At 48.2% G+C, this 14,069-nt stretch overlaps 1 protein-coding gene across 1 annotated transcript; it reads right to left on the reverse strand.

Annotated features, from left to right (window-relative positions):
• Positions 1-11,369: 11,369 nt before the first annotated feature.
• Positions 11,370-12,743, reverse strand: LOC115393978 (mitochondrial intermembrane space import and assembly protein 40-A-like). Its single transcript, XM_030099100.1, has 3 exons — positions 12,722-12,743; positions 11,993-12,091; positions 11,370-11,734 (listed from the first exon to the last, which is right to left on the reverse strand). Exons 1-3 carry the CDS (start codon positions 12,741-12,743, stop codon positions 11,370-11,372), a joined length of 486 nt encoding a protein of 161 aa, XP_029954960.1.
• Positions 12,744-14,069: the final 1,326 nt, after the last annotated feature.

Raw genomic sequence — 14,069 nt, forward strand, 5'->3', positions numbered from 1 at the left:
GGATGCCGATAAGTTTGGCCTGGGACGCATGCCGGCTGTGGAATTGGCTATCGCGTCCCTCATTGTGCATCCGGAGGAGACGCTACGAACGAACGCCAGGTGCCCGCGACCGCAGTGTAGGATCACGGACGATCTACTCTGTAAAGCCTATGACACCGGTGCGCGCATGGGCCGCATTGGTAACTCCCTCTCCCACCTCCTGCTGGGTCTGTCGTCGACATTGGAGGAGGTTTCTGTCGACCCATCTACGCAGGGCCTAATGGACGTGTCCCTACAAGCTTTCGCCCTAATGTCAAGGGAGCTTGGTCGCCTGATGTCTACGCTCGTGCAGACTCGACGCCAGGTTTGGTTGGCACAGTCACCACTTTCAGAGTCCAGTAGGGGGACGCTGCGGAGCGTGCCGGTGGTTCCTGGGGAATTATTTGGGTCCGCGGCACTGGAGGCCCTGGAGCGCACCGCGCAGGCAAACCGTACTCGGCAGCAATTGGTGGGTCTCCAGAGACGTCCCCCCCTCGGGTGGGTCCAGGGTCTGCCTCATCATCTTCACGGAGGTACTCTGCTGGGCCATCGCACCCTCTTCCGGAAACTCGCCGCCAAGATTACAGAACGGTTCCGGACCGGAGGCCACAGCCTGGATCTCTGCCCCCCCGCTCATCACGGATGGGGCAGCCACACCAGCGCCCCCCCAAGCCCTCCAGAGGGCAGGGGGCACGCAGATGAGACTCCATGGCCGGCGGTCGGTTTTTTTACCCCGGGTCAACTCAGACACTGGGCTACCCACGCTCCAGATGCTTGGGTGCTGGCCACACTGTCCCGGGGTTATCGCATTCAGTTCCGCCGCCGGCCTCCCGTGCATGGCCAGGTCATAATGACTGGAATCCACGACCGGGCCAGGGCACGAGCACTGTCCGAGGAAATTCACACCTTGCTGGCTAAAGGTGCTGTGGTTCCTGTCGATCCCCTGCGGGACCGGGGGGATTTTATTCAAGGTATTTCCTCGTACCGAAGAAGACAGGCGACTGGCGCCCCCTTCTGGATCTTCGGGGTCTAAACGACTTTTTAAAAGTTATTCCATTCAAGATGCTGCGCATCCCTCAGGTTCTCCATACAATATCGCCGGGGGACTGGTTCACAGTGATCGATTTGAGGGACGCTTACTTTCATGTCCCTGTTGCGCCGTCACACTGGCAGTTCCTTTGGTTTGTGTTTCAAGGGAGGCACTATCAGTTCAGGGTCCTCCCGTTCGGGCTTTCCCTGTCTCCTCGGGTGTTTTCCAGGTGCGTGGCTGCAGCTCTGTCCCCCCTGCAGACTCGGGGCTTGACGATCTTGCCCTACCTGGACGATTGGCTGATCTGTGCCCCGTCTCGCGAGGACGCCGTTCGGGACACGCAGGCGGTGCTCGAGCACACTGCCGCTCTCGGCTTGCATGTCAACACGGCCAAGAGCAACCTGCTCCCCACACAGGTGACCACTTTTCTGGGGATGGTCCTGAATTCTCGGACCATGATGGCATGCCCCTCACCTCGGCGGGTTCAGGACATTTTGGACATGCTCCCACACTTCCGGCGCGGCAGAGCCCCGCCGTATGTTCTCTACCTCCGCCTTCTCGGCAAGTTGGTGGCGGCGTCTGCGGTGGTTCCCCTGGGTCTTCTATCTCTTCGTCCACTTCAGATGTGGCTGAACAGTCTACACCTGAGCCCCGAGCGACACAGCCACAGGCGCAGGCGCCTACGCGTGTCGACTCAGTGCCTGACGTCTCTCTCGCAGTGGTGGGAGAGGCGCTTCATCACACAAGGGGTTTCTATGGGTTCCCTACCGAGCCGTCGGGAGATCGTTCATACGGATGCATCTCTCCGGGGTTGGGGAGCAACATGGCAGGGGCGCATGGTGCAGGGGACATGGTTGCCATGGCAACAAGGGCAGCACATCAATGTCCTCGAATTGAGGGCTGTGCTTTTGGCGCTGCAGCAGTTTCTCCCGCATCTACGAGGCCGACATGTGCTGGTCAGGACCGACAACACCAGCGTGGTTTTTCACATCAACCACCAGGGGGGCACTCGGTCCGTGGCTTTGACAAGGCTGGCCACTCAAATCCTGACTTGGGCGGCTCCACATCTGGCCAGCCTGAGAGCACTGCACATTCCGGGAGTGTTGAACACATCAGCGGATTTCCTGTCCCGGCAGTCACCGCTACCAAGGGAGTGGCGCCTTCACCCAGAGGTCGTGGACCGGGTCTGGCAGACCTTCGGCAGGGCGGAGGTAGACCTGTTCGCGTCCAGGAAGTCCACCCACTGTCCCCGCTGGTTCAGTATAACGGACGACGCGGGTTCTCTGGGTCTGGATGCGCTGGCGCACGACTGGCCCCAAACGCTGCTATACACCTTCCCACCTTTTCCCCTGATATTTCCTACAATACTCAGGGTCTCTCGAGAGGGGCATCAACTGATCCTGATAGCCCCTTTTTGGCCGGCGAGGACCTGGTTTCCTCTGCTGTGCAGGCTCTGCTGCAGCTCGCCGAGGCGCCTGCCATCCAGGAGGGATCTTCTGTCCCAGTTCGGGGGGAGGATCCTGCACCCCAGTCCAGACCACCTCCAGCTATGGGTGTGGCTGCTGGAGGGCCGGGGGTCTCGTTCTCCGAGTTCAGTGGGGACATAGGCCACACCATCGCCAATGCCCGGGCTCCTTCCACACGACAGCTGTACGCCAGCAGGTGGAGGTTCTTCGACAGGTGGTGTCAGGAAAGAGGTCTGACTGCGGTTCAATGCCCGGTGCCGTCCTTATTGGACTTCTTGCAGGAGCTGTTCAACCTGGGTCGCTCGCCATCTACACTTAAGGTGTATACGGCTGCGATTTCCTGCTGGCACCAGGGTTTTGATGGCCGTTCTGTGGGCAGTGACAGGACGGTCTCATTCATTCATTCATTAATTTTCTGCTGCTGGTCCCTTTCGGGGTCGCGGGTGGCTGGAGCCGATCCCAGCTGCTGTGGGCGAAGGCGGGGTACACCCTGGACAGTTCACCAGTCTGTCGCAGGGCTGACATACAGTATATAGACAAACAACCATTCACTCACACATTCATACCTAGGGGCAATTTAGGGTGATCAATTAACCTACCATGCATGTTTTTGGACCGTGGGAGGAAGCCGGAGTACCCGGAGGGAACCCACACACACACGGGGAGAACATGCAAACTCCACACAGAAAGGCCCCCGAGCCCCGGCCGGTATTTGAACCCAGGATATTCTTGCTGTGAGGCAAGAGCGCTAACCACTGCGCCACCGTGCGGCCCACAGGACGGTCTCATCAATAAAAAAAAAAAAAAAAAAAAAAAAAAAGGACGGTTTCATCTTTTTTAAAGGGTGCGCGTCGTCTCCGCCCCCTCAGTCAACGAAGGGTGCCGACGTGGGACCTGTCTTTGGTGCTCGAGTCCCTGCGGGCCCCTCCATTCGAGCCCCTGGATCAGGCAGGGTTGAAATGGCTGTCGCTGAAAACTGCGTTCCTCTTAGCGATGGCCTCGGGTAGACGAGTGGGGGAACTGCAGGCGCTGTCGGTTGGCGATGCGGGCTGCAGGTGGAATGCCGATGGCTCTGGGGTGACACTCTGGCCTGACGCCTCTTTCATCCCCAAAGTGCTTGGTTCTACAATGGTTACGCGCCCCCTCCGACTGGCGCGTTTCGGGTCTCCGACTTCAAACGAACCGCTGTGTCCAGTTCGGGCACTTAAACTGTACATACGGGCTACGACGGGTGTCCGTCAGTCTGAACGCCTGTTTGTCTGCCACGCCAGGCCTCGCATGGGCCAGGCCCTGTCAAAACAGCAACTGGCCCACTGGGTGGTGGATACTATCAAACAGGCATATCTCTCCCAGGGTCGTTCACCACCGGACGGGGTGCGGTGCCATTCGACCAGGGGTCTGACCACCTCCTGGGCCGCGATGACCGGCGTTCCTTTGGACGTTATTTGTGAAGCGGCTTCATGGACATCAGCATCAACGTTCGCACGGTTCTACAGGGTGAATGTGGCAACATCCCACCCCCTTGACGGGATTCTCCGACAGCACTCATCAACGCTGTGAGGTGAGTGGGGTTGGTGGTCATTGTTGTTCGGCGATTCCTCGTGACTTCGCTGGTATATGTCATCCAGTGCTTTATGCACCGCCTCTGGCGGTCAGTAGGGATGAAATAGAACGAAAGTTACGTAGGTAACTATGGTTCTATGAATCCCGGATGACCGCCAGAGCGTTCGGTCCCTCGGAATCTTCTGCTTGCGAGAAGTGGAAGGGACTGAGCTTCCGGTGTGACGTGGCTATATAGACTCACGTCAGCCACCGGGAGGTCACGTGTGACTTTGTTGTCATTAATTCTCGACCTGCGTATGCGAAAGGATGATCATTCAGTGCTTTATGCACCGCCTCTGGCGGTCATCCGGGATTCATAGAACCGTAGTTACCTACGTAACTTTCGTTTCCCTGCCCACTGTATTGCAAAAGCTCCTCCAGTGTTGGAGGCTCACAAACAGTGTTCAGCTTCATACTGACTCCTACTGGGCACAGGGGGAACTGCAGGCTTTCAGCTGCACCGGTTGGAGCTCGATTTTCAATTGACGAGTTGTTTTATTAAACTATCAACTTAATGATCATAATCTGTGAGACATCAACATGTAATTACATTTTTTGAAATCAAGATAATGTCTGGATTTTCTGATCAGTTGTAGACTTTCTAGAAACATGCCCATAGTGATTTGGGGAATCATCAGCAACTAACTAAAGTTAAAGTTTGAAACTTCTCAAGAATGTCAGGGTTATTCAAAAATAATGGTAGAAAAGAACATTCCTGAATAATTTTTTTGCAAATTTCATGTGTCTCTGATTTTCTCATTAAATTAGTTCTCCCTGTTTAGAGCACATTTAACACTTGGTAACAGTTTTTACCAGCAGGGACGAAACTGTCTTAATGCTGATTTTGACAGATTGACTGTCAGAATAACTTGGATTTGAGGAATGGATGAAATGTAATGTGTTCTGTGAGGTCACGTTCAGTGACATCCTGGTGTGCATTCATTGGATCTATCTCCTGTTTCAGTATTACAGCTGATCAAGGTGTTTGGATGAACACCAAAACATCTTGCTTTCTTGTTTTAGTGGATCGTGTCAAACCTTTTTGTTTTGAGGAATGGATGACAAACATTGAAGAATGTAATCAGTTGAAAGACATGCTCCACACATATAACAATCCATACAAGTTTTCTGACATTGTATGTCAGCAGGCATGTGTTGAATGGAAACAAAAACTAAATTTTTTCCTTTCTTGACTCCATGTCACTCAGGACATCAGAACAAGTCAAAAATCTGGGTGTAATTATGGACTCAGACCTGAAATTCAGAAACCACATAAAGGCAGTCACAAAATTAAAGCTAGGGTTGGCGATCTTGGAAAACTAGCATGTAGCACGAATGTAGCATCTCCCAAGGCTCCGGCCAGCTCCCACCCCATTGGAGGAGCTCCGTTGGGAGCGGAGACGCAGAGACGTTCCGCGCGCGCGGTGCGCGCGGCACTTCCGCGTCCAGTGTGTTCCTGGCGTAACCTGTCCTCAGTGTTCGTTTTTCTTTATTTGCACTATGCCAAGTATGGCGCACTCACCGGTAAGTAAAGCCCCAAACATTCTTCTCCGCCATTCTGCAACGACGCTCCGTCCTTCTACGCGCGCACTGAATCAGGGTCAGTGCACGCCATTGACATGTACGCGCAGGGGGCAGGTCGAACGGCGAAGGGATTTGATTGGTTTAAAAAAAGGTGTCCCGTCAAGACGATTGGTTGCTGTTTTTCCCGTTTTACTCCTGCTGTAGAAAGCGGATATTTTCCAAACTACTTTAAGAACATGCTATGAATTGTTTCCCATCCGGTCATAAAGATCATTTTAACCAGTATTTAAAAAAATGTATCTCATTCAAATCGCCAACCCTAGCTTTAACAAATGACCATCTGAAAAATATCACAAGAAAGAAATGATTTCTTACCAGACAGGATTCAGAAAAGCTTCTTCATGGATTCATTTTCAGAAGGCTGGATTATCGTAGCGGTGTGTTTACAGGTCTCAGTAAAAAAATGTGTGAGACAGGAGCAGCTCATCCAGAATGCTGCATCCAGAGTCCTCAGCAACACAAAGAGGGTGGAGCACCAACTTCAGTCTCTGCACAGGCTGCATGTGAGTCAAAGGATTGACTTCAAAATCTGACTGCTGGTCTGTAAAGCTTTGAATGGTTTGTAGAAGAAATCCATGTCAGATTTCCTGGTAGAATGTGAACCATCCAGACCCCTGAGGTCCTCAGGAAGAGCTTTACTAAGTGTTCCCAGAGTCTGAAGCAAACAAGGTGAAGCAGCTTTGATTCCTCCACTCCTCACCCGAGGAACAAACTTCCTGAACACCTGAGGGCTGCTGACACACTCAGGACTGAAAACACTATTTACACAGGGTTTACTCATTTTGAAAATTAATCAATGAAAATAATCTTGGATTAATTTTTGAAGTGATGCAGTGAAGCTCTTCCTCTGCTCATGTAGAAATGGACACTCATAGTTACTGAAAACTTTGAGACCATATTTTACAACATAATTTTTACTTTGAAACCCTACAGTGGAATTTTTCACAGGAATCATTTGTTTAGGATATTAGCATACAGAAATAAAAATCTAAAGTTTCAAGAATAATGTCAAAACTGAAACTTAACTAGAGAAAATGGCATCTGCCAAACATAAGGTCTTAACAGTCAATACCGGGTATGGTCTCCCTTTTGCTTTCATGCAGGCGGTGATCATTGGTGCAGGACCAGGCCTCAGATGGTCTCCTGTGGAATCCTGTTCCACTCTTGCTGTAGTGCCCGGATCGGCTGCCTATTTGTTTTCTGGGGAACCCAACTGCTCACCTGAACACCGAGATACTCTCACAAATGTTCAGTCGGATTCATATCTGGAGAAGTGGCAGGCCAGGGTGGGACATCCACACCTTGGGCCTCCAGGTCTGCTTAGGTCTCTTGTGCCCAGTGCCTGGAGGTGCTGCTCAGGTGACAGATGTGGCATGATGCCGTTCACTGGACTAACAATGGTCTTTTTTTGAGCCTTTATAGAGGATAGCCAGTGAGTATTGCTCAATGTGTATTTGGTCCAGTTTTGCAAGATACCAACCCTCATGCAATGAACCACGACAACACGACAATACATCATCATCTCAACTACCCAAGTCATCAATAAATCCACAATGAATAATTACAACCTCTACAAGTGCAAATATGCAAACATTTATAGCTTGAAGTTTCGAGCACAACGTGTTGGGTTCTCTGACAAGAGACATATATTTATGGGTGTTTTGTTACGACAAACATCAACATGGGAAAAGCTCAAAATACAAAATTTGAAATGCATTTTTATCGGCTTCATTTTAAAATAATCAACTATTTTTTCTCCTGTTTTAATTGCCCATTGTCTATTCAATGTTCATTGTTTATGTGTATTTTGGTTTCTGTGATTTTAATGTAATTTAATGTGTTTCTTGTCCATGTGGATTCAGATTATTTTAGCCCTCATGCGTAGAGTCACATCATGATGTGCTCCCTGGAACCGGAAGCAGGAATTAGGAAAATCAAACCAAAACAAACGGAAAAACTGGACACAGGTTGAGAAAAGAACTTTTCATAGAAACCCTGAGACAACAAGAACTTCTTGAGAGGGGAGGTGGTTGCTCACACGGCTCCGCATTACAGGGGGGGAAAGCAAGTGGGCCGACAACTGTTGACCTTTGACTTAAAGGGGCTGTGTCATGCAAAATTCACTTTTTGTATGTTTTAACCTTGTTATATAGTTATGTCCTCACCAAAAACACCCCCAAAGCATTTTTTTCCTTCGTGCCTGTGTGTTTGAGCTTTACTCGTTGCTGTGCTGCTCAGAGAGGCAGCCCCTCCCACCGTGAAAACGCTCTGTTTCCCACATTGACGTCGCACGGAGAAGATGGCTCCCCTGAGCCCCCCCTCCCGCAGGCCCTCGGAAATCAGCGTTGCTGTTTTTTGTAATTCTGATTACGGAGAAAAACTTTAACCATCGTCTGAAAGCAACAATCAAGCAAGAGCAAGAGTCTGAAGGGTCTGAAGGGTCTGAAGGGTCTGCACTTGGTGAGTTTCTCACAGGAAAAGACGTTTTCGTGTGTCTTTACGTGTGGAGAAGCCAGAGCTAAAGAGCTAAAGCTAGCCAGCGAATTTGTTTTCAAGCTGTGATTGGTTGAAGTTCGCTGTCAGTCAAAGTCCACAGGGGGAGAGGCGGGATTTCAGTGAAACAGAGCGTTTTCTCTTCCGGGTTTCAGAATTAACCCCAGAAAATCTTTTATTTCACACAAAACGACTTTTTCTTTGCGCCAAAAATAAACTATTACCATGTTAATGCCATTTCTAGGGTTTGGACGAGCTAAAAAAGCAAGATACACTCCTCCTGATAACGGCAGACAGGATGGATTTTAAGATTCTTGTATTAGTCTTTAAATGTTTTAACGTTGTCGCTCCTTCTTATTTAGCTGATTTGTTTTTTTTTTTTCGATACAGACGTTCGTGAACCCTGAGGTATGTATGTGTGTATGTGTGCGTGCCTGACTTTGGTGAAGGTGTGGCTTTATTTTCTTTTTATTAGAGACTGATTATTTTTGTTTGTTTTTGTTTTTAAATGAAAAGTGCTCTAGAAATAAACTTTGATTTGTGTGACACTTGAAAATTACCTTCACAGACTGGAATGAAAAAATGAATCAGTGTTTCAGTAAATCTGCATTTATGGCCATTTACTGATCAGCTGTGTTCACATGAAGTCTAAACCAAATGTGTGACGATGATAAACAGGAAGCCGCCGGTGTGACTGACGACACACAGTCAATGTTTGTGTTTCTGACAGAAAATGATTGAAGTCGTCCGACAGCAGATTCTTCTGCCAGTCGCACGCTAGAGTTTAATAAAATGAGCTGAAACGTGCTGCAGGAGTCGGTCTCAGATAATCCGGTTATTCTCTGGTGTTTTCGGGTGTTTTGGGCTGCTTTCTGTCCGTCGGACGCCGTCCGCTCCCATTGCCATGGTAACTCTAAAAACAACAAAGACGGCAGAGGAAAGTCTTTCCAGGGTTTACGAAGCGGTTTGTCCTGAAAATAAGATCGAAGCCGTCTCGGAGGTGTTGCGGGAGACGGAAGGTTCCGGGTGAGATTCGGTTTTCTGTAAAACGAACCGGAAATAAGAAAAATGTCTCAGAATGTCGGTGAAGATCCGCTGGTTCCAAAAGTTTGATTTACTGAAACCGGAAACCAGAGAACGGTTTTCAGTTCCATCCAATTTAATTAAAGCTGCATCTATCATCATTCCTGCATGCGCGCGCACACACACACACACACACACACACACACACACACACACACACACACACACACACACACACACACACACGGCTCTGTTGCAGTCTTCAGGCCTGTTGTCTTGTTGTCTCCATAGTAACCGTGTGACCGCCATCTCCTCGCCGACCTGCTGAAGTACAACCGGAGCCTGGAGATCCTCGACCTGTCGTCCAATCGGATGGAGGACGAAGACGCCGCCCACCTGAGCGACTCCCTCAGGACGCCGGGCTGCTGCCTGAAGGAGTGGGTTCTCCTCACGTTCTCCTCATGTTCTCCACCTCCTCGTTCATGATTCCATTGATAAAAAAACTACAGTCACTTTTCTGTGTGTGTTGATCACTGCTCTTCACCATGGTCATAACCAGAACTGCTCATCCTCAGTGTTGCACGTCTCTCCGTGTCTCCAGGGTGCGAGTGCCACGGCCACGCCGACAGCTGTCACTTCTCTCAGCGGGCGTGGCTTTCCTCTGGAGGTACCAGCGGGGCCGTCTGTGACAACTGCCGACGCAACCCCAGGTGCCACCGCTGCCAGCACGGCTCCCGCCGCCACCCGTCGATGGCCCTCAGCTCTCCTCACGCCTGCACACGTAAGATCTGCATGAGCTGCTGCGGCTTTGGCCCGTGGATTTTTAGTTTTTCAGACTAAACTGATTGAAAGTAAGAGATAGTCAGGGATACTTTGTCCTTGGGGGGTGGTCTCAGCCTGTAATGTTTGTTATATTAAAGTGTCAGAAGAAATGGAAAGCAGGCAGCAGCAGAGTTCTCCCCTCTGTTGTAGCTCCATCTGCTGGCGTTGGAACAGCTGTTTCAACTTCAGAGTAAAACCATCAAGTTCATCAACACCTGAATGAAACAGTGACGTGACCACAGCCTCCGACTGAAGCCCTCCGGCAGCATCAAGACGTCAACAGTACGCAGTCACGTGTGGACAAGAAACGCCTTTTATTACGTTACTGAACAAAAACAATGTTCATACTAGGGCTGCACGATATTGGAAAAAACTGACATTGCGATTTTTTGGGGGCTTGCAATATATTGCAATATATATTGCAATATTAAAAATAGAAGAATTTTCACCAGATGACCTGAATAGCTGTATTTGGGGAGATGGCCACTTGAGAGAAATACGTGGTGTTTCATACCGCTTGTCGAGCGTGCGGATCATTTTTTTAAATCCCTCTTTAACGATCCACTGTGTTCAATGGCACCATGTCTTTTGCTAGATAAAAAGTTATTGCATCCATGATTTGTCGATGCTGTTTGGAGTTCCTATCATACGGTGTTATGCCGGCAAAGGCTTCTGTAATTGTCCTGGAAATACAGGAGCTTGTGATGGCGTTTCAAATGGTCCAACAGGTTTGACGTATTACCTCGTGTTGAGGCAACCACGACGAGGCACTGTCGGCAGAGAACGTTTTTTTGTTCTGTATCATCTTTTTTTACAGTCGAAATACATCCAAATTTTGGATGTTGACCTTCTTTTGAGGACTAAATCCTTCGTCGCTTCCTCCTGCATGTCGCCTGTGTTCAGAGTGTACCTGAGAGCGGCCCCTCCCCTCTCCTCTCTGCTGTGGAGGAGGGAGGGGGGCGGTGAGTGCCGAGCAGGAGGGAGGAAGAGAGTGCAGCTGTGCAGAGCATGGAGCACCTTGCTGCTTTTACGAAGCAAAACAAAAGTTAATAATAATAATAAAAAAATATTGCACATCCTGCGATGTGACTATTGCACATGTGCACATTGCGATGGCGATGTTCAAACGATATATTGTGCAGGCCTAGTTCATACGGCGACAGATGTAAAGATGTACAGATGTGTCCCCCCAAATGTCAGCCAGTACAGAATCATTAACATTTATAAACTGCACAGATGTTTCCACAGCAGCTTTGCATTTTTGAAGAATCGAGACTGATTCTTTATGAGGTAAAAAATGGCAGAAAAGCCCAAATTAAACATCAGTGACTTCAGCTGGCAGTCTGGCCGTCTGTGGCTGAGGAGCTGTCAGGCGTGACCGCAGAAGGAGCCGGAGATGGTTCACTCTTGGGCGATAAGGCAGAAGTGTCAGGTCGGGCGGTGGAGGTCAGAGCAGAGTCGGACTCCTGCTGAGTGGCGACGTCTTCGTCTTCCTCCTGGGGGTAGAGCTCGGGGTTCTTCTGCTCGCATTCCTGCATGTTACAGACGTTTTCAAGGCAATCGGAGCCCTTCACCTCTTCTTCACTGTAGTGGAAACAGGAAAAGGCCTCCTTGAACTGAGAGCCACATGGTCCACTGGCCATGCCTCCCAGACATGGGCAGTTCCAGTTCATGTCTCCACTGGGCAGGATCAGACCTGCAGCAACCACACAATTATCAGTAAACAACAGACTAATAAAATATCCACTCTTGACTTATTGATAAAATGCTGATGAAGTACTGACTTTGAGAAACATTTAATAGATAACAAGGGCACTGCTGAGCTTAATTAAAAAGAAAAAAAAACCTACCTAAATCTTCTGAAGTTTTTAAATGACTTTATGACCATAGAAAATAAGTGGAATTCGACCTTGGGGGACTGTTTAAAGGACAGTTCAGAGGCGGAGGCACTCACCCTGCTCTTCGTAAGGATCATCGGGGTCATCTGCTACTAGCTCGGCATTGCTGGGTGCCTCCTGGTCTTCTTTGGTCACAAATATGATGCGATCTTTTCCTTCAGTGACGTCAAAAGACAAAGTGATTAGGTTCCACTCATAACAAATGCGTTATGTGATTTGAAGAACCCCTTTTTCTTTAGTTTTATTAAAATAGCAGCTATGAGTGCGGAACACCGTGCAGCTCTGAAACTTTAAAAGTAGCATTAAGACGGTCACAGCCCTCTAAAACTTCACAGGAACAGTCTGCCAACATGGCAGGAGACACAAAGACACTGTAAATTAAGTATTAAATACTGTTACACACCTGTCTTCCTCTCCGCTAGAGGCTGGACGCTGACATGTGTCAGTTTCTGGTGTTATGGAGTAACTCGTTTCCCAGTTTACAGGTGAATGATTTCCTTTATAGTCCGTCGTTCTTGCAAATGTTAAAAAAAATTGACTCTCAAAACGTATCACCATTTGAAATGTTATTGTAAACAGCATTCACTGTCACATTCACATCTACGGATTCCTGTCGGGTTTTTATAGCGTTCTGTTACAAACGGCAACGATGGACGCTGGAGGAAGTCGGTCATCAGATAACACGGACACCAATTGAAACGAAAAGCTGTCTGTTAGCTTAGCATGATAGTTTCGCGGTGACTTTGCTCAGCCGCAGGCACAAATCAAATATGATAGATTTTTACCCTCGTGCCTAGAGTAAGACATGTCTGCTGTCAGACCCAACGTCCGCCACAAGAAACGACCAGTGTGTGAGATCTACCGGGGAGATTTCTTCTTCTTCTACTTCTTCGTTAGCTGTTATACGGCAGACGGGGCTATAACAGCGCATTACCGCCACCCTCCTGATGTATGAGTGAATGAACTCAGTTATGGCTCAGAAATGTAACAGTGAAAAACTGTAGCATGCAAGCTACAGAAAAAAACAACCTAGATTCTATTCACTAATCCCGTCCTCCTAAGATATTCAAATACTGTATTTAAATACTGTTACACACCTGTCTTCCTCTTCGCTAGAGGCTGGACGCTGAAATGTGTCAGTTTCTGGCGTTACGGAGTAACTAGCGTACGAGTGGCCTGAGTCGGCCAGGGTTTCTGCTGTTTTCTATTTTTTCTTTTCAACTTGAAAACAAAGCTTTGCACTATTATTTAGCTGTCGCCCTTTATGACAAAATGAAAGTATGCATTGTTGTCTTTCCAAAAATGTACCTGATGTCCGGTTGTTTTGCAAAATATTTTTTGTAGCCGAGATAAAAGCTCACAAACTTTGCCAGTTTCGCTCAGGTGTGGCTTGGCCAGAGTCGGACAGGCTGCGTTCGACAACAGAAGCTCACCTTTTCACATCTTCTGTTTACATCCTGGGATGTTTGCATTAGTCTGTTGTTATATTTCATAGCACTGGCACATCCGGTTGACTTGGTTGAAACACAGCTCCAACATTGCTCCCCAGATCCGGTCCAGGGCCAAATCAGAGCCGGTGTCACGACAAATAAGTTCCGATTTTAATTTTAGTTCCGGAGCTGAACCAGAGCCGGTCCGGGGCCAAATCAGAACCTCAGAGCCTCTTGCGACCAGGTCTAGCCCATTTGCACTTTGTCCTGTAGACTGTATGCAAAGCTCAATATAAATACAGTTTGATTGATTGAATTATGTCAGCAATTAACTATGAGTGACTTAATTATATTTCTGATTAATGAGGGCAGCTAAAGATGTACATAGAAATGAGACAACTTGGACATGCAAAACAAATTTTTAATTAAAACAATATTTTTAAACAAGAGTATTAATAAAATGATTTTTAAAAAGTATGATGACAAACTAAAATTGATAAATTAAGAAATAATTTAAGTATTATGTACAAATATGCTTTAATAAAAAATATTTACAAATAATTAAAAACTAAAAACCTATATATCTATACACCAATAACAAAAATACTGCTCCAGGCCCTGCAGGAAACACAAAATGTGTGAAACCACTTCGAGCAGTTGTCACACTGGACCCAGGACACGTCTTCTCCATCATTTGGTGGAT

The sequence above is a fragment of the Salarias fasciatus genome, chromosome 9, assembly GCF_902148845.1.
Source record: "Salarias fasciatus chromosome 9, fSalaFa1.1, whole genome shotgun sequence".
NCBI classification, from domain to species: domain Eukaryota; kingdom Metazoa; phylum Chordata; class Actinopteri; order Blenniiformes; family Blenniidae; genus Salarias; species Salarias fasciatus.